Below are 25518 nucleotides of genomic sequence, written 5' to 3'. Positions count from 1 at the left end.
CATTTCTGGTTCGCATATGAGGCAAACTTGTTTTTGAACACCAGAGCATTGGTATCAAATCTCAGATGTAAAGAAAACAGAAAACAATATAAAACACACACACAATAAAAACATAATTTAATCGGTAGTGATCGGTAAAAAAAGTGAAACAAGATGACGATAATAAGCTTAATATTTCGCAACAAAATCTAATTAGCTGTTTGGTTTAATGGCATCATCACCGGTCTTTTACACAACTGCACCGGATATCAAAGTTCCATCATCCGTAGCAGAGACTGGCTACGTGGTAATATAAGTTTAGTAAGCCAGAAATGGAAGCCACACAGAGGAGATTAACGATGTACGAGACAATAACTGAGTCTTACAGTGGTGGTATACATCCAACACGTATGCCAAACTTTAGAATTCAGATTGTTCTGCAGAATTTAATCTGTACCAGACTGCAAAAGTTTTCGATTTACCAAGCTTCATATACCTACTGCATTTCTCTCTCTTTCTCTTTTTGGCTTAACGAATTCTAAAGTCATTAGAAGGCGCTTACACGGACAAAGGATGCCCAAACTGGAAGGAGGAGTGTAAATGCGTCTGCTAAAAGAAGAAAAAAGAGAAATTGGAATGGAAGATGACGACATGATCGTAAAAGATTTAGAAGACTTCTGTAAGTAGGATACATCAAACGTGATGTATCACATCCTCAAGCAACAGAATGATTTACGCAAGAAAATAAGTACAATATCCTAGCTATATGTCTGTATCTTTCTTCCGGACATAGTCAATTAAGAGTTCTCATTAATGATAGGCAGAACCCAAACATCTCCAATATGCTGTTAGTATTATTTCAAAACCATACTGGTTTAAAAATGGTTTCATATCATCCTACCAAAAACCTAAATTTCTCCTTTATATCCAATATTTACCCAGCACAGCATCGAGCTTTTGCATCGTGCATTATTAATTAATTATTTAATTTATTTCACGTTATGACAAAATAATTTCATTGGTGCCGGAAATTTGTGGTGTCGGTGTTTGCACGGAGCATTGCAGGAATAATTGATGTTCGGGAATTCGACATAATTATAATTGATTATAATAATTACTGTAGATTAGAGGTAATAACACACACTACTCGTTATTTAAAAGTTTGGACCATTATTCATTAATATACAAGAAGTCAGAAAGGATGGATGGTTGGAACCCACCTCAATTATGGACGAGAACAACATGCACCATAATGATTTGTGCCGGCCATCAATATAAGCGTAATTATAGCTGAATACAGTAAAATTAATCAGAAATTAATTAACGAATTGCAATGGTGGCTTGTCCCACCTCTATGAAAATTCCAAAATGGTTGTCTAAAAATTTTTACGGCTTCACAAGTAGAAATCCTCTTAACTCCGCAGACCTTAACGCCATGGATTATTTTGGATGGATCGTAATTGATAAAGACAATATTCGTACTCCCATTACTACAAAAGACCGGTTGATGGATAGCACTAAAACATTTTTTGAGGCCCTTCTCAGGGAGACTGTAGTCTGTGTAAAATCAGCAGGAAGTATTAATAGAGCTGTTCGGCAAGTGTAGGTAAGTGTTTCCTTTTGTATGTTGTCCTGTTACTAGAAATGCAAAACATTGAGACGAATATATCGACTGTTTTAAAAAAAATAGAGTGATTCACTAAAACATGTTTTGTATCATGCATATGTAGCAGCAAACGATACGAATGCGGAAGTGTTCCCAAACATGTCGGTGTAGGAAATAAATAAATTTGAGAGAGCTTATTTTCTAATAGTAATGTAGGTAGAAACTGAAAGAATTTGTTTTGAGTATTTTTCAACAAGATACGCAAGAATGTGATTATTCCGCATTGGACACGCTAGCCTTAATTAGGACATCCCTGCCCAGGCGTAATGTATCACTTATCATTTGGCATGAGTTATTCAAACGAAAGAGAAATGTATCAAATTAGGTCTGTTTTGCCAAACTTAGCCTGAAAAGCTGACAAACAGGATAACTGTGTTTACGTGCAGCAAACAAATGAACTCAACATGGAATATTGGATCGTGCGATTGCCTCCGGTTATGCATGCCTGACCAGGTAGATACTAGGCGACAATCACACTTACGCACACGTATGCACACATACGCCACGTGGTTCAACTCCATTAGCGATAACGGACTACGATGTACAGGTTCACCTTTTGCCATGCCCGTTCCTTGATTCTAAGTTGTTTTGCTGCTGTTCCCTCTAGGTTATTTAGGCATTACCGCGGCCAAGCGGCCTGACGGCATAACATTATTAAATGCGCCCCGGTGGATGTCGGAATCGTTCATTTGCTTCCATTAGTGAGCGACACAGATATTAAGCCGAACACAAACATGCCTACACACACACACTCATGCTGCCCAGCGTGGAAATTTGGCCGCATCCATTCCGGCTGAATACACACGCGTTGGTCCTGGAATCCCCAATACCGTACTCCGAGAGTGAACGTTAATTAGTGAGAAAGTAAGCAAACAGTCAGTGTGCGCGAGTGTTTCGAATCAATTTGGTGACCCAGAAAGAAAAATAAAAACAACAGCCATCTACGAAAAAACCCTCCCCCGCTTCCTCAACCTCCCCAACCCACTAGCAAGATGGTGACGTGTCTGGTAGGGGATGATTTTTTAGCTGTTTTTTTATTCTTCTCTCTGTCTCGATCGGATGATGTTTCGGTTCAGCACGTTCCAGTTTCAGCATTGGACCGGGGCGGTGTGGGCTTTCCGATCCCTGCCGGATGGAGTACTCAGAGGGTGAACCGGAAAGTGTCCACGGTTTGACCACGGGCGCGGTCTTAAAGTGCTTTCTCTGCCCAGCGACAATGGCCATTTGCGCTGCTAGCGGAATGTAGCGGGCAATTGTACTTTCCTGGGGGAGGGTATGGAAATGCAGGTGGGCCAATGAAACCGGCTACACCTTGGCCAAAGCCCCAGCGCTCCCAGGGGAGACGCAAATTTGAGGCAAATGGCGCACAAAGTGTGAATGTTAATTTCGCTTTCGTGCGGTGAGAGGGAAATCTTGAGTTGATGTATTCGTGTGGCCAGTGAGAGTGAAAAGAAAGAAGAAAAAAACACGCCAGAATCAGGAGGACAGCGGAGCAACGGGAAGGTAATGTTGTTTTGGGGGGGAGAGTGGAAGCAAGGGAACGCTAAATGCAAACACAAACTACAGGCAAAATAAAAAAAAGGAAACAAAAAATGAAACGCTCCCAAGGTCTGGACAATTGAGTTTCCAATTGTTGTGGTTTTTATTGGATTGGTTTAAGATGCTTAGCGGCTTTCCTTATGGGACCGCTGGGCAATAGGGTGGAAAGCTTAACGTCCAGTACACAAAAGCAATGCTCCAAAACTGACGGCTAATAAGAGTCCGCCGATCGGTTCGACCATAATGGAGACGATAATGAAGATGATGGTGATGATCTACGGCCCTACAGGAAGCTACAGGAGATCCGGAAGAGTAGACAACATGATCATAAATGAAAAGAATGGAAAGAAAGTTTGCTCTTGAAAGGCTGATTCAAGGCTGCGTTTTGTTAGTGGATAGATACCAACCCCCGTCGATCGTAATAACAGCAAATACAAATGAACATACCGAAGACCAGACACTTGTCATAAACGGCACAAAGTGATCGTACGTCTCTACAGGGAAAAGTACACAGCTAAACTTTGGAAGCATAATTATGATGAAAAACCTTCCAAAACTGCGTGTCTCATGACAATGAGAAAGTGATTCAAATTATCTTCTTTTTTCATCCCGTCTGGCGGTATCTAGTTGCCCCCTTCTTCCACGTAAAAGCCAGCTAGAGATGAACACTGGTAAGGAAATGTAACAAAGGTAAGGATTTCTCGTTGAATGATCACGTACTCGTGATAAGCGGTTTGAGGATCGTTTTGAAACGATCAAAAGTTTTCGTTGGCGGCATGTCGTGGCACTTAAGGTTGGTGTTTTCGGTCACAGACATGCCATCTTAGGTTGTACCGATCTTGTACAGTAGATAGTAATAGAGATGCTCGGTGAGAGTCTGCAATGTCTTCAGTGTCGCGTCTCACAGTTTTACCAATATCCGTAACCGTTTGTACCGAAATTGTACGTTTGTACTGTTGTTACGCTTTTCCTTCCTTTTCAACGTACTTCGGCACCATAACCAGAACGAGGCTGATTGATGATCGAAACTTTCGTGGTAAGCTAATGTTAGGTTGATAGCGAGAGAGTGATTGGAATTGATGGATATTTTCTCTAAAGCTAGTTTCTCCGCTCGTATTACATTGAAATCTTCTGGTTAAGAATGATCTCAAAACTTGAATTTTATTACCGGTTTGGTCCATCAACGATTCTTCGTCTTTTTTGACACTACATCCTCAAGCTGTTTTTGGGCTGCCATTTCTGAGATTCCTTGACTTTAATTACCGGCGGTGCTCCCACATACACCATCACGGACGTCAACGATTAGTTATTCTGAATGTCGATTAACGAGAACTTTTAATGAAACCACATAAAGTTTGCATTATAGACGAAATTTCAACATTCAGAATAAGATTGTATTTCTCATTTATTCGTTTTACTCGTTCAATAGTTGAGTGAATGGTTATAATGAATTTACTTGTCACTTTACGGAAATACATAATTATTCTTTGACTAATTACGATGTTTTTTGTAATATACGAAAGCCTGATTAAGCAATACAGGAACGATTAATGATTAACGAATAATTAAATCATAATATTACAAAGAGTCTAAAGATTCAAAGTTTCGTCAATTTTAGTTATTAATTTTTTTTTTATTTCTGATGTTAAGTTTTATAATACAGTTTAGCTTTCACAAGACCCAGCACGTATGCTTTACAAGGATTTTTATATGATTGTGTTGGCGACTTAGTCAGCCACGTGTATGATTGTTATTTTTACTTTCATAGTTGATCTAAGACAAATTTGACGAGCAAGAAAAAAATAGTTTTAATACTACCTAAATTTAAATACTACCCATCACCAATTTAATATTAATTTTTCCTAACTTAATTTAATTTATCCTAACCTAAGCCTATGTTAGTTCATGTACAAAGGAGAAAAGAGAAAAAATATATATATTTGATCATAATTATAATCTAAACTACATTTGAGGCGATCACCCTATGAACAGAATAACTGCACTTTTTTATTAGTTTTGTTCTTTGCAGTTTCGTCAACAGAAAATCAAAAAAGTGTAGTTTTTACAATATCAAAAAAAAGTATGCCATGAACCGTAACTTATTCACCGTAAAAGAATAAAAATAACTGAATGTAAATTTTTGGTACAACTTTACAGCGAAAGATTAAAATTAAAATTTGAATAAGTTCAACATCAAATACCTATGTGAAATTAAACTACAATAAAAGTCCCCAAGCGACATCAACATCATATTTTTTGTTCTCGTAAGAACGTTCTGGCTAAACATGCTAAAACCACATTTTACCGACCAGTGATTTGGATTTTTGGAAGCGTTTTTTTATTGCACCATAGTTTGGAAGGAAAGAGAAACTTTCAGAACCCATCCGGTGTGGGGCTTTGTTTCAAACAACTAACCCTAAACTGGCTCTTCCACCATGATGCACAGAACGCAACGCGTTACAGCTACTTGTTGGAATGTTTTTACACCATTATCATGGTGCAGCTTCCAACCGGTGTTTTAATATGTAAATTCCATCCGTACAATCCGTAGGGGGAGGAAGAAAAAAAAAGGTAGCTTCATCCAATTTGATAGAATTAACCGGAGGCTCATAAAAATAAACTCGTAAACCTGAACACTGGTGATTCTCGGAGTGCGTGTTTCGCCTTTTGCCCGGTCCATGTCCATGCAGAAGTCCAAACGTGCGATGCAATGTTTATGCTCGTGCCAGCTGACCAAAGGTCGTACGATGGTCATCCGGGATGATGTGAAAGCTGTTCCACAGCGTGAGTTTTTTTTTGTCATTTTGTATCAGTCGACATGTAGTTTGAGTAAGATATTATCAAGGTTTTTTGTTTGTTTGTTTGTTCGTTCGTTGGGAGATACTTTGTCCGGTTTGTTGTTTTCTTTTACTTTCAAATGTTTTACCACTTATTATGATGGCGTGGTTAATGCATTACCGAACGGCGTACCTTTCGTCAACTAAGCACACAAGATGAAGCTTTTCTTCATCTCGCCCGCACCTGACGTAAAATCTCATTAGTGTGATTAACATTCCTCACAGCTTCTGAGTTTCGTTGGCCGGATTCTCTTGCTTTGGCGCTGTTGACGTCAGCGTGACTGCAGGCATCTGGATGTCCGGGGGAACCGGAAACCTCTACGCACCAGTGTCATCGTTTACTGTATGCAGCTCAGACCCAACTCGCGATATCACTAGGGTCTCTCTCTATCTCTTTCGTTCGTTTCTGTCCGAAAAGAATGACCAAACCGCTCCACACACATAACAATGACGCTCGATGACGACATTTACCCACACGGTAAGGCATCTCCTCCATATCCATGGTGAAGCTTTTCTTTAGCTTGTTTTGGTTTCGGAGGCTGCTTTCTCTCCTGCACGGGGTATGCTGCTCGGTTCGGCAGCACACACAACCCCGTTGTTGTGCACGCGTGATCGTGAACACGGCCTCTCCGGGGAACGGTGCCAACGCGATCGGTTTTGCAGCTCGCGATCGCCCCAGCGTAGCGACCGGATTTATTTGGCTGGAGAAATCGGTCGAAGTAAGACGTCTTGTCGTACACAACATACATACTGGTGCGTTCAGCGCACCCGGCAATCGTATTGGAAGGCCAGCGTCGAAAGCCGATCACGTGCGTGACTTCGCTAAACGGTGCTTTTGTTTTCTTGGTTCTCTTTTACTCTCTCTCTCTCTCCCCTTTATTACTGTTCTTGTTCTTCTGTGTCACCCTTTCGGAAAGGGCAGCATTGTGCAAAAGGGGAGTCGTTTATGTTTGTGTGTTTGTATGTGAGGGGTGTTTTATTTTTTCGTGCATATTTATTCGCTTGTCGAATTAAAAACGGAAGTGAAAGGTGCTAACCGTGAAACCGTGTGCGAGTGTTTGTGCGATCTTTGTGTGCTGTCTGTGTGCGCACGGAATCAGGTCGATGATTTGCAGGTGTTTTATGAATTTGGTGTGAATGTGATTGTTAAATTCGTGGCTGCTTATCATCGATTGCTAAAGAATTCGGAAAGTTGTTAGCCGGGTGAAAAAACGTAAGGGTGTGCGAAGAAATGTAAAACATGGTACAAAAATAGAATCGAGAAAGTGCAAAGTTAGTTGGTTGGTGTTGAAAGTGCAACAAGAAGCGGTTAATGCAAACGGCCATTGAATCGGATGCTGAAAGAGAAAAATACGGCAAACGGAAACTTCACTTCGATCTTTGCACTGTGACCAGCAAAGCATGATAAGCAACAGTCGATTCTATCGTAGCTGATTTCCAGTGGGGTTTTTCCTCCGAAGCTCCGACCCCAGCCATCCAAACCTCAAAAAAAAAACCCCCCATTGATTGAGATTGCATTACGTGCCAAACTCAATTCCTTTCTAGCCATAAAAGGAGGGTGAAAATCCGAACCCGGAACCAATCGGAGCGTTACATTATTGAGCGACAACGGTAGCAAAACGTTATCGACGACAACGACCCCTGGAAGCTGAGGCGCTGCTCTTTACTACTACCGGACGGGTATAGTATTTTTCTTTTCTTACTCCCATTCCTCGCATGCTTACCCATAACAGAGACATTTCTCACAATGATCACTGGATGTTCAAATGGCAAGACGAGTTTGAGCAATGAAACATGCACAACTTGTAACTATGCGATACTGCTGCAATGCACTTGGGGAAGATCACGTACAGGTGTACAGGATACAGAGAAATGCCTTAGAAATTGATGAATAAAAAGTAATTTTGCTCTGGAACGCACATCACATGCTGCAAGCGGTGGGAGAATATAATATTTCAATTTTTGTTTGTGCATATGAGCAAATCTTTGCACAACATTCCGGTAAATATCATTCCGTCGTAGCTACTCTCCTGTAGATGCGTTACTGGAAGGCAGAGTTTATCAGTTTCAGAAATGACAAAAGAATTTTCTGAACTTTTACTTACCCAGTTTAGTTCCTGGTTTCTATAAGAAGAAATTTCGTCTTCAAGCAAATGGGATATTGGTAGATTAACAATCGTTGCCATTGGTTTTACCGACTGAGAATTGCCTGAGATATATTTCCATCAATCGGATGATACTTGCTTTATGCTGTGAAAGAATAGTTCTCTAGCCTGCAGTTTGATTCTCGCTATAATTGCATGTATACCAATCAGTCAGAAAAATACACATAATTGTATACACCAATAGTAGGAACACGCATGGAATACCGAAGATACTAGAGGCCACAGGCACTCTTTACCCATCGTTGACTCAATTAACTTCCCAAGCTATTTTCCCCCCTTTTTGGCCTACAGCTAGGAGCCTGCACGATGGAAAGGATGAGCAAACTGAATTGTAGTGAAACCTGTTTACGAAGGAAAGTTGTTACCAGCGTAAGAGAATTCTCTTATCGAGCGTCGGAGGTTGGCGAAGTAGGGAAACCTTTATCGGAATTTTTGTTACCCATGGATTGGTTTTCCGTTTTCGATAAAACGATACGCACAAAAGCCGCACCATGGGTAACGAAGCAAATGCGTCGTGGAATCGACATGTGGCGTTGTACATTCTTGTTCGCGTTGCTCCGTGGAGTCACAACCGGTGTTGCAGAATATGACGAATACATTTCTTTAATGTTTCATGCTGGCGTGGGAACAGGGTATGCGTCTTACACATATTGGGCAAAGACGAAGGATTCAAACTTTTGTCTAGGCATGGCATGTCTGCCGAGCGAATAGCACTCATTTGGTGGGGTTAAATCGATTTACCATTCTCCGAAATGTGCGCCACGGTTTTCTTGGGCACCGTATCAAACGGTAACCGAATTGTTACACCCCACGAAACTGGTGAGTGTTGATTCATGAAGTTATTCTTGACGACTGCACAGAGGAGAAGTTGAAGATGACGTATCATGCTTTCTGGTAAAGGTTACCAAAGCCGAATCTAACTTCTTAGTAGGTCACATTTTAATGGATTTCTTTTCGCTTTACGAGAAGTGGAAGATACTTGCTGGAAGTTAAATCAGCTGTATTGTACAGGAAGACTAATCTTAGAAAAAAATATAAATATCTCCTTTAAGATTTGTTCAAAACTTGATAAAAACTAAGCACAACACTTAAACATATTGTTCATTTAGTAAAGCAAAATGAAATCATATTGTGTGGTTTTTTGCCTTTTTGTTTCGATTCGGCTTAAAGAATCTTACTCCTTCCCAAAGATCAATGCTTAAGCGCACATTCCACTACCGCTAACTTTTCGAAAAAAATTTATCCAACCCCATCGATCCGATCGAATTTCTTCTGTTTTGGTAACTGTTACTGGGTTCTCTTTTTGTTGCTACTCAAATTAACCAACGAACGGTCTTTGAAGTAACCAATCTCGAAAGCATAAGACGTTCCGCAGCGATAGAATCGATGAAATTCATTCCGGATGCCGTCAGCTTTGAGATTATACGCCAGCTACACCGGGACGAGTTCTCTTTGAAGTGGTTCAAATTTCATGTCCACAAGCCTTTTTTTTCCTGGAAGGCGTTCGGATCGAAGGCCAAGGTTCTTACGATTTTTACCGGAGGATTATTTTCGGAGGTTACACCAACACGCCACACAATACGTGTCAAGCGTGTGATTTACAGCCAGGCAACGGTTTTGCCGAATGGGAATGCAGCTTGATACTTTCCTCGCCAAACGACATTCAGCAAAACGATTCCCCGGACACAAAAGGATGAAAACCAGCACAGTGAGAAATGCGGGACAAGAAACAGTTTCGCCCGTGATCGCACACCGTCCGGTGGCACAGATCGATAACTAGGGACGTCAGGGAAACTGTGTGGCACCAAAATCTCTCCCCGACCCAGTGCCTCGTTCGGCATTCGTCTCGACCTCATAAAATTGCCCAAAATATTACACGCAGCCCCTGGTTGAATGTGCACCCCCCGGGTGGGGGGAACCGAAAAAGGTGCCCCCGAAGCCAGTGACCCGCTATGTACCGGTACAGTCAGCCGGTCCAGACTTTGAGAGGTTTAAAGATGGAGAGGACGGGATTAAAAAGCAGTACGCGAGGCAGCGGAGCATAAAGCGCTGATAAGTAGTAGCAGCGAGTGGCCCGGCACAATCCACTACTGCGATCCAAAAACATAAAAGAAACGGAAGGGGAACAACTGACGCGATGCGGGCCAGCGAAAGGAACAAAACAAAAATCGACCAACAACACACAAAAAAAAGGTTTTTGGTCAGTGGTTGGTGCGTGCTGAATAGCGATCGGTTGGAAAATCGGGCGCTCGATCATGATGGGAGCTAAAAATCTAATTTACGATATCGCCTGACCAGGCGAATAATAATTCGCACTCTTCTACCGGGCGCATGATGCCCGGCACGGAAGTGCGTTCCCGACGATGTGTCTGTTTGCGGTACATAAACATCCGCTAAGCGGTTGCGAGTGGATGCTGCCGTGCGCGCTGTCTCCGGAGGCCGATAATCACAAATTTCACAACCGGTGGAATGTTCCGCGTATGCCATAATACCGCCTGACTGTTTGGCTTCAAGGGATTTTCAATGTTGGGCCAAACAGACCATTTGGAGCGGTACAAAAAGGGGGGTTTGAAAGAATATGTTTAAGCTGACGGTGGAAATTTCCAGCACCAGACAGAGTGCTATCACCGTATGCTATCGGTCATTTGTGAATACGCTTACTCACAAAGCAATTCAACCCGATCGGCAATTAGTGTTCCTTTCGACCCTCGCTCCCTTGGGATCAATGTTTGAAAACACATGTCAATAAAGCGTATGTTTCCGGCAAATCATCCATACCCCACGTAAAAGCTGGGGATGAAATAAAGCTAAATAACTTCACCCTCTACGTCCTACGTGCAAACTGGAGCGAATTTTATGGCGGTATGATAGTAATTAAACTTTTACTATCTGTGTTTTCCTGTGTAATGTGGAGTCGGCCATAAAATGGTCGACCTGCCGTAAGGTTGTCCGTTTGTTTGTGAGTGTCTGTGGGACTGTTCGTTTAGTGTTAGATTTAACCTTTCGCCAAAATAGGCGAGTCAAACTTACGAACCAACCAAAAGCCAACTGTAATCATTTGTTTGATGTTAAAAGCCTATTAGCTCTTTGGATAATGTTTTACAAGCATAACGATCGTTTGCCAATATGATAGAAGTTTCCGTGCAGAATACTGGTACAATTTGACCCCTGAAAAACGGGATGAAAGTTGTTGTATCAACATTAAAGGAAAAATCTTTGATTCGTGACTAGTTATAAGAATTAGATTTTTAATTAAATGATTATTAACATAAACTGAATGAAAAGCCACAATTTTGACTGGAACTTTTGCAAAGAGAAACGCAATGTAACGAAATAAAATATTTAGCCAATTTTGGATTCTATTCATGTTGTGAACTATAATTCTGATTTTTTTTAACAGAAAGCATTGCCATTTATAACTTATAAAAGGATTTTACTGGACAAATAATAATTTTTTTTTGTTGGGAATATCCTTATACTTGTATCAGTTTTAATACCATATAAAATTATTTAACGATCGGCATTCAGAAATAATTAATACCACGATATGAATAAACACACTGAACGCAATTTATTTCTCCAAAGTAAATATTATCTTGGAGTTCTTATTTACATTTCGCACTGTGAACACAAACTATTGCAACTTCCGATAGTGATGCTGTCGGCAAGTTTACGGTCTAGGTACTACAAAGTTTGTAAACACATTATGTACCATCAGTTGTCGAGGCGCTGTCGTTTTCTTCCATTGCTTCCACATCTCGAACATATTTTATGAAGTAGCTGAAGAAGCACATAAAATAAACATTTGCCCTAAATGCCCGTTGAAAGCGATCCCTTCGGTAGGGCCGTAGACGTTCCAGCACGGGTTGCAAGATGAAACGTGGATGGCAGTTACATTTTCTAGTCACGTAATGAAACCACCTTATGCCCTAGGAAGAGCTAGACTTAAAACTGAAATAAAATATGCCATGCGAAATGCAAAGAACCGTAGCAATAGAATGATTTACTCTGTCAAACGTTGCCGTCAATGATGCGACCAGTGTGGAGGTGGCCTAAGGAGGAAGCTGCAGCAAGGTGAAGCGAGCATAAAAAAAGGAAATATCGGACTGAACCATCCATTTTCATACTTCCGTTCGAACATGATGCGCTTCCTGTGGGTGAAGAGAGAGAGAGAGAGAGGGAGGGAGAGAGAGAGAAAAAAAAAGCTAAACGGGACGGAAACAACCGTTCAGCGGAAGGTCTGGGAGTTACTTTCCAACCTATGTAAGTGTGTGTGTGTGTGAGTCACTAAGGAAAGGATGGAGAGACTTGAAGAGAGATAGATAGAGGGAGAGTGAGGGATGCTGACGGATCGCATTCGAAAGTGAATACCATTCCGTGCAACTTTTGTTGGACAAACAAATTTCTCCCATCCAGAAGTACAAGATTACGTCCCGAAAACTGAAGCCAACGAGACCCACCATACCGGCCCAATGTTTCCCGCACGCAAGCATTCCACCAACCGGAAAACCGGTTCCTGAATGTCACACACACCCGGGTGCCCCCGCGTTCCCTACCAGCGCGCGGGGGAAGTATGTACCCTGGCCGGTCTGGGGTTTCCACCTTGCAAAGATGGTGGCGTGTCTCGCAAGTTGGCTTTCACTTTTACGTCTTATTTTTACCCGTTTTCATTTTCGCCCACCTTGAACGATCTCCTTCACCCTGCACATCCTCCCACCGCCGCCGTGTCTTGAGGGGGGAACCGAATGGTAAAGTGGAGGTCGGATTAAGAGTCAGCGAACTGGTGGGATGTTGAACTGCAGTAGTCATGCTAATTGAATTTCCGGGACCCGAAAAGGCGACGCGTTTCTATCATATGACCTAGTTTTTTTTATGCTGCGACTCAGCAGCATCCTGAATGAGCGTCACCATCTGCTATTCACGCGATCTCATGGTGGGCATATTGCATTACGGGAATAATACATCCCGTGTCGCAGGATATCCGGGAAAACTCCTTCTTTTTTTTTTAACTGCAAGTCTGTTTTCATCGTGAAAGGAACTGCCAAAGTGATTTATCTTTGACAGTGCACCGTTCGATTCTATGGCGCAGTAGCGCAGTATGGCGTTAAATCGCTTTTGAATAATAACTGGATGGAAATGGAAGTGATGTTTGGTAGTGTTTTCTGCAGAATTAAATGCTTGTAAAGAATGCGCAAAAAATTCAAACGGATCGAAAAGCAGAAGCAGATGAAAGTTTTTGAAAAATATCGACATGAAATGAAGTTATATTTACTGCTCAGCAAAAGCGCTTTATTACATGATAAAAGCAGTTTTTTACATATTTTTTTCTGTTATTTAGGGCACGATGTCCATTCCAACCATGTCGTACAGAGAATAGCAAAAGGATTTAATTAAAATTCTCAGGTATTCAGAAAATTTAAGAAATATCCGGTTGAAGCAGATCACTTGAATGAAAGGCTTTCTGCTGAATAAATAAAAACAATTCGAGTGATACGATACCTAAGAAAGATTTTATAAAAATATGCTTTCTATACATATTTCATTGTAAGAATTTAGAAAAATAAACACAATCACTTCCAAAGAATTTCTACATAAAGATTGGGCTCTACAGAAGTATTACCCCATATCATCATGGAGATCAACGGAGATTACTTCTATTCTGTACTTGTGCAGAATTTGTCTACTTTGTGAGACAACAACCCCAAAGGTATTAGCGTACCATTTCTGATTATCCTTCAATTTGAATTACTCGGAACTAGACAATCAGTTCTGACTATGGGGCAACATTTTTGGCTGAAGTTTGATATAGATCCTTGTATGTGAGCTCAAAGCCATTATCTAAAATCACATGAAAACACTAAGCGACCCGAATATAATTTCTCTGAATGAATTCACTAATGATCAAATTGTTGACGCTATAATGCATTTCCATGGAAAATGCCCGGCTTTTCTTCGGGTAGAAACAAAATGAGTTAAACTGCGGTAAAATAGCAAATGTTAATTATCGGTAAAGTTGGAATTTCAATGTAAAGTTCTAAGAAAAACACTTCGAAAAGTGATAATTCCCAATGCGATGTTTAAATTGATAATTTTATTTCAACAAAAAGTTAACGAAATTGAATTCGTTTATAAATAACAAATTTTTCCTAAACCTTTCCCGCATCAAAACATTCAACTTTTCCCAAATCTGTTGTCATTTTCTACACAGCGCGTTTGTGTTATTGTAATTAAAAAATATTTCCCTTATCACATTGTTCATTAAAGGCATCGTGTGCTCTTCCTATTTCATAGCGCTGATTAAAACTCGGTCAAAGCTTGCGATCGATCGATGATGCACGTACTTCAAACAATCCTCTACCAAAGCCGGAAGCGCGGATGAATCTCATTTGCATCTTACCATCCTCTATCTCTATCCCCTCGTACAACCCATGGCCCGTGTATGGTAGGTTTGTTTTCCCTAGCGCGCTCATTGCCTTCCCCAGTGCCCCGTGGTTCCCTGTCATGTTTCGCTTTCTATTAGCTCAATTAACCTAAGCAGCGCGGTGTTTAATTGAAGCCACCTTTCGATTTCTCAGCTGGGCGACATTAGGCGAGGCACTTCCATCCAGTACGGCGCCTTGTCTTCGGATGAGCATCATGTGTCGACGGTAAAACCATCTCGTCACACACGCTGTCACGTGACGCAAGGGAAACTCCGACAATGACGAGGGAAAAGCGTACCTGCGTCCATCGCCGTACCGAAACCGAGCACCTAATCGAGATGGCCTAGTAAGGCCGTTGCGCCCCGGGTCTTCAGGGAAACGAGCGGTAGCGCTGAGTAGCGTAACAGTTTCACCGGCTTTTTTCACCCACTTTTGCCGGCACTTTGCTTCAGCACTCATACTCAGCACTTCAGCCGTTTGCTGCTCCATCTTTACTCACTGTTTCACCCCAACTTTCCCCAAGTTTTGCGGACTACCATTAGTTCGATTCGGTTCCTTTCGATTGCATCCACTGTCGAAAACATTGATGAGTGGACCAATTCGACACGAAATGGTAGACAAGCGTAAATTACCATAACAACAAAAAAATGGATATTTGTTCGCACAAATGGACATGGTACGCCGTACATGCGTCTGCGCCGTTAATGTGATTAATAAAAATGAAGCAAGATAGACCTCAGTCTATGTACGCATCGTTACAAAGTGCCGGATATTGGACACGTTGCTGTATGTAGCTTGATCCGACTACATGCCACAAGCAACATGATCGAAGACTTCACGAATCATGTGTCGATAGTTAACCAATACGCACATGTCCGTTTGCAGAGCGATGCAGTTGTTGCAAGGTAGCTTTAGAAAGTGGTAGAAAAAAAAAGGAGCAGCAAACGACAAACGACACCGCAAGGCAAGGTGTGGCCGAGATGCAAAAATGGTCCCTAGCCAAGAGTATCAGCAGAGCTGGCGCTTCGTAGGGCATACTGCTTCCTAACCCTGTCTGCTTTGAATGGGGAGTTTCGATGCTCGATGCTGATGGCCATTGACAGACCTTGACTTGACACAGTTTTTGCGTGGCTTTTCTCTCGTTTCCTAGTTTATTTTTGCACCAAGCAACATCTTATCAATTCCGTTGTAAGCGAAGAAACGCAGCATTGTGTAGAACGAAGTGGAAAAGAGTAACCATTTTGTGAATATAAAATGTATTTAGTTCATGTTTTTTTTTTTTTTTTTTTTTTTTTTAGATAAAAGTTGGGGTTGTTTGTTTCACGTTTGTCTGCGAAGATACTGATATTGATTTCTAAGAAGTCGTCTCTCCCATTATCAATACTAGTGAAGATCACAACTTGAAATGAACAACATTTTTAATTAATGCTTAGCTCAAATAAGTGTAATGAAAATTTTTGACTCATGCCTATTCGTGTTTAACTCGACCATTAGTACCAATGAATGTTGGAAAAAAAGCAGTCTGTGTATCTTAAGGCTATTTTTTCCATTGCCCAGCGAAGTCTTATTTCTTCGTTTGTCTACGAGGTTGGTCCATTTCGATTATGTCGTGGAACAGTGATTGATTTATAGCATTCAATCAAACGTGTGTGAGGTATTCTTTATATACTTGAAACATAACAATATACTATCACATTCAAAGTTTTTTTTTCCATTTTTAGAAAGAGGGTTTTAGTAGTAATGTGAATTTGAAGGTCAGATCAGTTGATCTTGTTCATGCCTGAAAGTTCTGATCCAATCAATTAATAAGGGCTCAAAAGGTCCGGCTCAAATCACTTTTGTATGGCGTTGTGATCCGTTATGATCCTTGATCACCTTTGTATGGTGAAGTTCATAGTTTGTATGGCGAAGTTGATCTGTAATGATCAGAGATCACTTTTGTATGGGGATGTATCAAACTTTCCCAAGCCCTGAGGCTGATTTAAGTTTATCGACAGCGCGAAAAACTTCAGTTTTGAGGCACAAATACCATTCCGCTTAGGGCATCCGAGAAGGTAGATCCCCCACTGTCAAAGCCCCAAAAAAAATGATCGGGATCAAGAGATGCGATCTGATCGGGGTCTGAAATAGTTTACAATGATCTGTTCCCAAAATTCGGGATCATTTTACATGACTAGTTTTTACCTATTGGTCGCCATTCGTTTATTTGAGTCCAGAAAAATGTAGTATTCAAGATTAATGGGGAAACACAATCAGAAGTTTAACAATCAAGTATTTTAGGTGAAATAGGTGGGACAACACAAAAAATGACGTTTTTACAGGGCTTTGATGCGAGTATTATGTAAAAAACGAAAAGTATCAAAGTCCAAAAATTGGAGTATATGTTAAACATGTTGAAGATGAATTCGTATATTACTTGTCATAGCGGAATTTTCAAGTCAATTAGTCTCCCAATATCTACAAAACGTAATTTTGAGTGAAACGCACATTCTGTCAATCAGGTTATCAGCAGCAAGTATCTACATTTAAAGATATGAATAGAAAATAATGTCTATGCTGATTTGTTTTCATAACATGTTTTTAAATGGCGGATTTGCTTTCCATCTAACAACCGTATAGCTTCTTGACATTGTTACATCTTGATGTGTGTCTCTTTACGTCACACTTAACTGCACAATCGCGTGCCAGAGCTGGAATATGGTTTCGCAGATAACAGGAAGCCAAACGAGAACAGAAATTACGCACCAACGCATGCATCAAACACACCCGTCAACACAACGATCGAGCTTCGAGATGTAAATGAAGCTCGGGCTGATCGGGAAGATTTATCAAACCGGGCCAATTGGTACGCATAAGCATAAACGGTTGCCTCGTTTATCGTTCAATTTCGATGATTGATTCGGTACCGGGATTGTGTGCGATTCGGAATCGAGAGCACAGTCGTTTGCCGATTTTTGAAGCCAAATGGCAATTGCCCGTTTCGTAGTATCAGAGGCACGTATCTTCGTCCGGTTTGGTGAGTCGAAATTGTGCCACCGAAGTGTTGCACGGGTCATCAATCGTAGCGTCCGGTTCTTTCCAACGATCTACCTCCCCCCTGAGGGGGTTAAAGATTTCCGCTCTGATAATCATGCGGGAATGTGCCGGTGGCACTGGGAAGAGGTAGAAAATCATACCATCCCCACACGGGCAACGGTTCTGCAACGGACAACCGTCTACCCGGTGGTTGAACAGATTATTTGTGTCTTCCAAATTAAGGGGTCTTCTGCCTGGGATATAGGGGATGAGTTTTTCGTTTCGTGAAAGAACCGTTGTCCTATGGGGAGTTTGGTTTTTGTTGTATATGAAACACACGGCTGCAAAGCTATTCAAATGCCGAGTAACACTTTATTAGTGGCGAGAGATTGTGAAATGTGGCAAATGGATAACACACAAAAAAACTTTTATTTAGTCGGTAACACCTTATGTGGTGTCTTCAAATGTCGGGTCAATGAACGTGCAGGGAGAAAAACAATCTCCACCATCCCATTCCATCGTACGAATCTTCTCAGACGGCAGGCAACTATTGGAGAAATGCAAACGAAAGCTATTCCAATGCTGCACTTCGTTCGGTTGGGGGTGAAATGCATTCTCTCCGCGTGTGTGCAATGTTGGCTGATTTCCATTTTCCATTTCGATGCAATTCGCCAGCCACTATTTTCCACGGTGGATTATGTATACATGTGGTGAGGTAGTGTTTCTACTGCCATCTTTTCTTCCACACCACCGATAAGTGTTGATGCACTCTTGATGGCGCGTTGCATTTTTACATTTAACACGAACTGTGTGCAGACGAAAGAAATGAAAATATGCACCAGCGCTAGCGTATGCTTTGTGCTGGCACACATGAAAGGGAATTTAAGCTAACAAACATTACAACCATTTTGTAGGCTGCACCCGGCTGGAGGGTTTTCCTCTAATGTACCAAAACCAGAGAGACGCGGCGTGAAATTGTTTTTTTTTTTGTACACACTGTAATGAATAACAGTTAAACTGTTTTTTGCAGGAGATTGGAAAGAAATATGACATATGTTGTTGTGCTATGATGGCCTTAATATTTCAAATGCAAAAGTAAAGTGGAACACCTATATTCCGGTTACTACTTAACCGGGTGTTGGATTATCCGTGCAGCAGGGAAATGACAATTTCAAAGGATACAAAATGAACAAGTTTGATAAAGAAAATATGGATTCCTTTGCAACACTTCACGTTAAAGTATGACACTTAAAAAAAATCATCTGTCACACATTATACTCTGGTAATTATCATATACAAATAAATGAACCTTTTATCAGTGTTATCCTCTTATTCGGTAATGGTCAAGTCTCGATGAGCAGGAGTAATTGGCATTCGACTTTAATTTAAAAGATTGTTTTATTCGCTGAAGAACGGCCAACAATATTTTTCATGTTATTTAAAATGTAAAGCAATCCCATAAATATGTTTATAAAAATTTCCAACAACATTTCATGTGCAGAATAAGTAACAATTTATTTTTTTATATTTTTTGTCACACTGTAGGGATTTTGTTCTCGGTTTATAGTTCAAGTATAAACGTTTCAAGTAATACGTTACAAATAAAACCCACGCGATGGGATAACACGATTTTAATTGATAAATCAAACTACGAAGTAAAACATTTACGCACTAATGGTTATTGGTAGCTGTACTATTTTTTTTCATACGGTCGGGAACAAGTCCATATGTTCGCTGTTCCGCTCGATAAAAACTGATTTATTTACTCACACCAAATTAAAATTTAATGAAAATTCAATTGGATTTTTATTTGATTTATAATTACCCACATTCGTGTTTCGCCTTTTGAAATAAATTGTTTTAAATGATAAAAATTGTATGACGGTAAATTTTTACCAGATATAATTGTGAAGTAAAGACAAATAAATACAGAATTTACTATAAACACATTCTAAAATTAAACTGATCTTAACAGAGATGTGACAAAGTAAAAACTTGATCGTTGATGCTTAGATTATTTCACCTGGTAAACTAAATTTCCCTCTAAGGGTAAGGTAAGGGTAGGGTAAGGTAAAAAAAGTTCCCACGATTAAATATGATCATAAGACAATATCCAATATTTCACGACTTTCGTTTGTAGGCTAACGAATGAGTAATTTAGCTTTCCCCATCCGGATCGAACCAATTTTATGTTTGTTTTGCACAGCTTTCTACCAAACCATCTTCTTCAAACGGATGTTAAGGTACGAAGCTAAGTAGCTACCAACTACTTTAATATCGCACATTGTAAGCTGATGCTTGTTTCCACCATGTGTGCCGAATACATTACAATTAAATCAGCTTTCAATTGGTTCTTAAACAGTTCTTCGTTGGTATGCTAGAATATATTTTATCTGAAAAGATCGCAGAATGAAGATTGCTTCCATTATACACCATCCACTACGGTCAACTTCATTTAAAAAAGGCACAATTTTCAATCACTATGCAATGAAAAATCGAAAATATTCCTTCACCAAACGGTTGATTTATGAAAATTGGAAAAAAAATTGCAATCAATTCCCACGTTCGATTCCGAACTCATTATCGTTAGTCAACACAATTTCCGTACCGTCAGTGTGCTGTTCATTTTTGCCGGCATGGAAAATAACATACAACCGAAAAATCGACAGCCAATTTTGTTGTTATTTCGCCAAAAAAAAAAGTCGCCATGCTTGTAAGGTTTCGGTGCTACGCGTACAGGTCCAATTTAAACCCCAAAACCTTTTGTTTGTTCCTTTTCCACTCGGTTTGCTGTACTCACCGCAGCATTAATCATCGGGTCCTGGCGCCTACACTTTATTTCAGCAAGCTCTAATTAATTGTCTGTATCTTCTTTTTTTTATTGCAGCTTCCCGGGTAGCAATCATCCGAACCGAACGACCGAACACAAGTTGAGAACGAGAGCACCAACTAATTTTAGTTACTAAATTCGTTGCCGATGGTGCGACTAGCGGAAGGAAGCGATCAAACCGAAAGGAAGCAAGTCTTTAACCTCAAACCCACACCGAAGCGTTTTAAACCTCGTACGAATCAGTTACGTCCAACCAAAACACAGAATTGAGTTGTTGTTGCCCGAAAGGATACTTCTAAAACTTTGAAACAGGGCGAAACGTTCTAGCTTCATCATGGTAACCATTAGACATCTATCCCGGCCGATGGCACTCGGTACGATACTGCTGCTAGTACTGGTCGGCATCTATCCGGCGCATTCATCAGGAATCACTGAAAATCACACCACCACCTCGCACCCGAACGAGCTGGAGGAATTTGAGAGTGCCTTGACGGATTACGTGGGTGATTGGTTTAGCCGAAATTCAAAGGATTTAATTGAAACTGCGTTCCCGAAAGAACGGTCCTCCGGGCCAAGCAACTCGTCCGCATCGCTCAGTAACTTTGACCGTGCTATCATCAAGGGAGTAGCTCGGTTTCTTGGTACAGCCGCAGACGTTGCTCAAAGCCGTGCATCGGCAAAGGCACCCGAGACGGGACGATTGTTTTTCTTCAAAGGTACGTAAGCTAACGAGTAGAAATGTTCCACGTTCATTACACTTGCTAAACAATATTCTGTTACATTGCAGGGATGAAGAAACTGCTCTGGCCGGTCATGATAGGACTGCAGATTGTTAAAACCGTTCTGATTATGATGTTCTTGCCAAGCATCATCGGTTCACTAGGCAAGATAGTGGGCAAAGGTAAGAGCGTTCGTCAGACGTGCTGTCGTTCATTTCTATAGTCAGTGCATCAAACTGTGTGTCTTTCGATTGTATTTCTAGGGCTCTCGTCGGTTTCGGGGCTGTCCCATCCAGTGCAGACGGTGGACGACTTAGACTTCAAGGATACCACGTCATACAATGCGGATCATGACTTCGGCATGAATGATGCTTATCTGCCTCCGGATGGTATGTTGGTAACGGGATGGAGATGAACGATGACACAATTAACGCAAATATGTCGCTATATTCACTATGAAATTATGTCATTCTCACTCTGCACGATGATACATTCTAGGGCGCATTCATACAACGCTAGAGGGAAATACATATATTTTCAAACTGTTAGAGCTGTTAGAGAAGATATACAGTCAGAATGTTCTAAGAATTAAATTATTATTTTTTACCTTTTCTTGATGCGAGAATGATTCGCTGAAAATCTTCTTAACATTGAAGTATGAAATCTCCATGCAAAAATGCATTCAACTTTCAATGTTCAGACGCGTTTTTCTCAAAACTACGTTATGCTTAACGGTACCAAGCATTTCTCAACGACCTGTGAACCAATTCACTTGAAATTGTTCACCAGACAAAATAGTTTCGTTCAAAACGATTCTCCAACATTAAACGTCCGCCATTTTCTCGTAAATATAAATCCACCAGTTCCATTAGGACAAGCAGTAGTAGGTTTATGAATTTTCTTGAAAAAAATTGTGATGTTTTTTTTCTACAGTATTTAAATATAAATTGAATTTTTAAACAGAGCTTCGAAAAAAGCCATGTACATAGTCAACTTTTTTGTTTTTTCATATCATTCATTTAGTAAATGAAGAAAGTATTTCTTTTTAATAATCTCATAAAAGACTTGTTTTTCGAACTTCTGAGAGTACATCTTCCCTTAAGTTTAGTTTTCATTTATAAAAACTTCTGCTTTGTGGCGTTACTACCTCAAACAGTCTTGCCATTTCTGGCTTTCCTTGACATTAATTACTCGTAGCAAGATAGTCAATCCTGGGTAAGGTGCTGAAATGTTAGACTGGTGGATCTACCACCGGCCAACCCTATTTAAAACTCAGTTTAACATGATGTAACTTCATTTAATACAGCTCAAAATGAACCGCTCACATTCCCAGAATGGGAAAAGCTCTGAAGTATTAGGCCCGGAGATGTTATTTAATTCGTATTTTGAGATGAGATGTGAAGAAATTTCTTTCAATTTTGGATTTCTGATTTTAAGATTTTAAATTAATTTAAATTATAAGTAGTTAGGTTAAAATTGAATTCTTTTCATATCTCTACGTTACGGTGAACACTATCCTGACACCATTCTATTTCTATTATAGTATAATAGTTCAGTGTAACTTCTATTCTCTTATCCATAATATTCTTATCTAAATTGCTCGCTTTACAGATGCCCACCCATCGGGGACGAGCTACAACTCGATCGTTTACGATCCGGCGGCAATGGGTACCCACAGTAACGCAGCCAACGCTCTATCACGTCTCGGGTATGGTGGTGGTCGTGTTACATACGTCGGCCCATCCATGGCCCAGGCAGTGAACCGACGGAAGCAACAATCGGCAAAGAATGATTTTAAAATATTCCACGATATTCCGAGCAGCAGTTTACTCTTGACGAACTACGATCCGTTCTACAGTCCGCTGTTGTCCCGGCTGGATGCGATTTTTGCGCAAATGGGACTATCCAACAAGGAGGAACAATGCCGACAACGGCTCGTCTGCCTAATGTACGCCAATCCGGCGAAATATGCACCGTACAGTAATCTCATCTCGGCGCAACTGAGCAGGTGAGTTGATTAACGAGCGAAACTGTAAATACATTCGGTTGATCGGTCAATTGCTTTTGGTTTTTCAGGGAACTGGATGAGCTTCGCAAACCGACCAACGATAATCCGGACATTCTGCGATTCTTCAAGTACATGAGGGCGGCCAAAGATGGCCAGGACGGAGTGGACTGCGATGCACACTACAAGGACTGCATCGGTTACAAGGATCTATCGAACCCGGCCATGGTTACCACGTTCAACGATATCAACAAACTGGTGCATGCCCGCAAACTGTAGGAAGACCGATTTGAAAAGGATAGAAAGATTTCAAACCCTCAAACGCCATCCGCCCATACGGCCAATGGAGGATTGTTTATTCTCCAATATTTGCCCTCTACCACTTTCACGGCGTGCAACACAATTTTGCAGCTGATAAAACAAACGCGAATCAATTTCCAGGCCAGCTAATTCATGCTGGCACACGAAAGCAGATGGTGGCGGGTACAGTACGTGAATGAATCATCGCTTATTTACTTACTACACTATGAAGTAAATGAAGCTTCTCTTCTCTTACTAACTGCAACTGCGCTGGGCAGTTACTAGTGGAACTTAAATGGCTTTACCAATCCTTCTTTCCCTACGGAAATCCTTACTCTTCCAAGAATATTGATGCGTGAATTTATTTACGAAGCTATTTATTTATTTATTTAAATTATTTATTTATTTATTTAGAGCTACTATTTGACGCTATTTAGTTGGGGAAGCGTAAGTTGGAAAAAAAACTTGTCTGTTTGCGCTAAAATTTAAAGCGTTGTGTACAGGTTGTGTATGTAGTTAGTAGACATGTTGGCCACCCATGTTTGTGGGTCTCGAGCGAAAGAAGAAATGTGCACCGTGGCATTATAATTAAGAAGAACGATGAACTAAACAATGAAGCATCCGTGAAAACGTGAAAAAATGGAATGTTCTACCCTTCCCGGTGATGGCGATTCCACCGAGTGAACAGGAGCTGATGGTTGAAGGACAAAGTTTGAACGAAAAAAAAACAAACAAACAAACAAACAGCATCAAAGTAGAATAACATAACGAACGTCAGGGATGTGGCTTTTCGGTAGGTATCGTAGCACACTCAACGTTGCATGTAAAATATAGTAGTCGTTCAAACACAGTGACAGAGACCGAACGGATGCTAGAATGTAGGATGGGATTTGAGCGAAGGTGTGCTGTTAGCGTGTAGAGTAAACGAGGAGAAAAGAATGCCGAATGTTCTGTGGAGTAGTGGACGCACACGAGCAGTCGAGAGAACAATAAAGAGTCTCACGTGAGAAGATGCTGCTTTTCATTTCGCTTCAATTACATTCATTTCCTGCGTTAAAGTAATGTGTGGTAAACCAGGCGAAAAACTGAACATGTGGGGTTTTGTTCATACAACTCATACGGTTGTCACCAACTTCCGAACATTAATGATGCGTATTTATATTAATACTTTTTTCTCTCTCATTCTCCATTCTTTGGTTTGATTGTTGTGGGTGGGTGATGATAAGAGAATCCTGGCAAAGTACACAAACTGTTCATACTGGGCATGCTTGATGAAAGTATGGACGTCTGAACAGAGAGTATATTCAATTAAGCCATACCATACATTGAGAACCATACATTGTATGTGCATTCTACATTTCTTTTACTGAAATTTATACATGGAGTTAGATGGAACTGCAAAAATTTCCGGTTCAACATTTAATTACGATGAAATTGTATATCAACTTCATTTGTCTTTTGCTCGCGCTTTTCCCACAGGCTTTGAGTGTAAAATCCTCGATTTTCTTTCCTTTATGTTTAACTCTTTTGTAAAAGCGCTTTAAAAAACGGAAACATGTGTAACAAAATTAATAATTATTTATAATCACTAATAATCACCTATAACAAGAGCTCAAATAAAGCAATACTAAGTAGTTAAACCATCATTTTGAAACAAAACCTAATCAATTTAGCTATCTTCGTATTGTAAATTTTAACTTCAAATCTTCTCAAAACATTCAAAGCATGTCACAAATGGACGAAATAGTTAATTGCTCAACAATCTATAATCTCAATTTTTTTCACATAATTACAGTTCAAAGGTTCAATTTCTCTCCATACTAATGAATAGATGTTGTGCTTCAAACAAAATCATACAATTTGCTAAAATCATTACATTTCCATCCCGTTGCGTTTAATGAGATGCCAATAGGGAGTTCGACAAATAATCGGTTAATCAGTATTAATTACAGGAGTTTTGAAACACATTCCAATACATAGTTTCGCTTCGCTATGAAAAACAAAAACATCAAAGGGAGTTCAAATATATCGCTAATAAACA

The 25518-nt window shown here is 40.4% G+C and overlaps 1 protein-coding gene across 2 annotated transcripts; it reads left to right on the top strand.

The window, feature by feature from the left end:
• Nucleotides 1–6699: 6699 nt before the first annotated feature.
• Nucleotides 6700–24501, top strand: LOC125760566 (uncharacterized). Of its 2 annotated transcripts, XM_049420819.1 has the most exons (6): nucleotides 6700–7701; nucleotides 20511–21169; nucleotides 21241–21354; nucleotides 21436–21561; nucleotides 22784–23180; nucleotides 23249–24501. In XM_049420819.1, the coding sequence occupies exons 2-6, from the start codon at nucleotides 20788–20790 to the stop codon at nucleotides 23454–23456; spliced, it is 1227 nt and encodes a 408-aa protein (XP_049276776.1). In that variant the 5' UTR covers nucleotides 6700–7701; nucleotides 20511–20787; the 3' UTR covers nucleotides 23457–24501. The 2 variants fall into 2 exon arrangements, with proteins under 2 accessions (XP_049276776.1, XP_049276777.1); XM_049420820.1 differs by lacking the exon at nucleotides 6700–7701 and having other exon boundaries at nucleotides 19375–21169.
• Nucleotides 24502–25518: the final 1017 nt, after the last annotated feature.

The sequence above is a fragment of the Anopheles funestus genome, chromosome 2RL (genome assembly GCF_943734845.2).
Source record: "Anopheles funestus chromosome 2RL, idAnoFuneDA-416_04, whole genome shotgun sequence".
Classification (NCBI taxonomy): Eukaryota; Metazoa; Arthropoda; class Insecta; order Diptera; family Culicidae; genus Anopheles; species Anopheles funestus.
This window is presented reverse-complemented; position numbering and strand designations above follow the sequence as displayed.

Bases quoted from the DNA above. Each gene is read 5' to 3' on its own strand.
- LOC125760566 (XM_049420819.1), top strand. From the start codon at position 20,788: ATGGTAACCATTAGACATCTATCCCGGCCGATGGCACTCGGTACGATA. The intron at 21,562-22,783 runs GTATGTTGGTAA...CTCGCTTTACAG, and splicing joins TGCTTATCTGCCTCCGGATG to ATGCCCACCCATCGGGGACG. The intron at 23,181-23,248 runs GTGAGTTGATTA...TTGGTTTTTCAG, and splicing joins ATCTCGGCGCAACTGAGCAG to GGAACTGGATGAGCTTCGCA.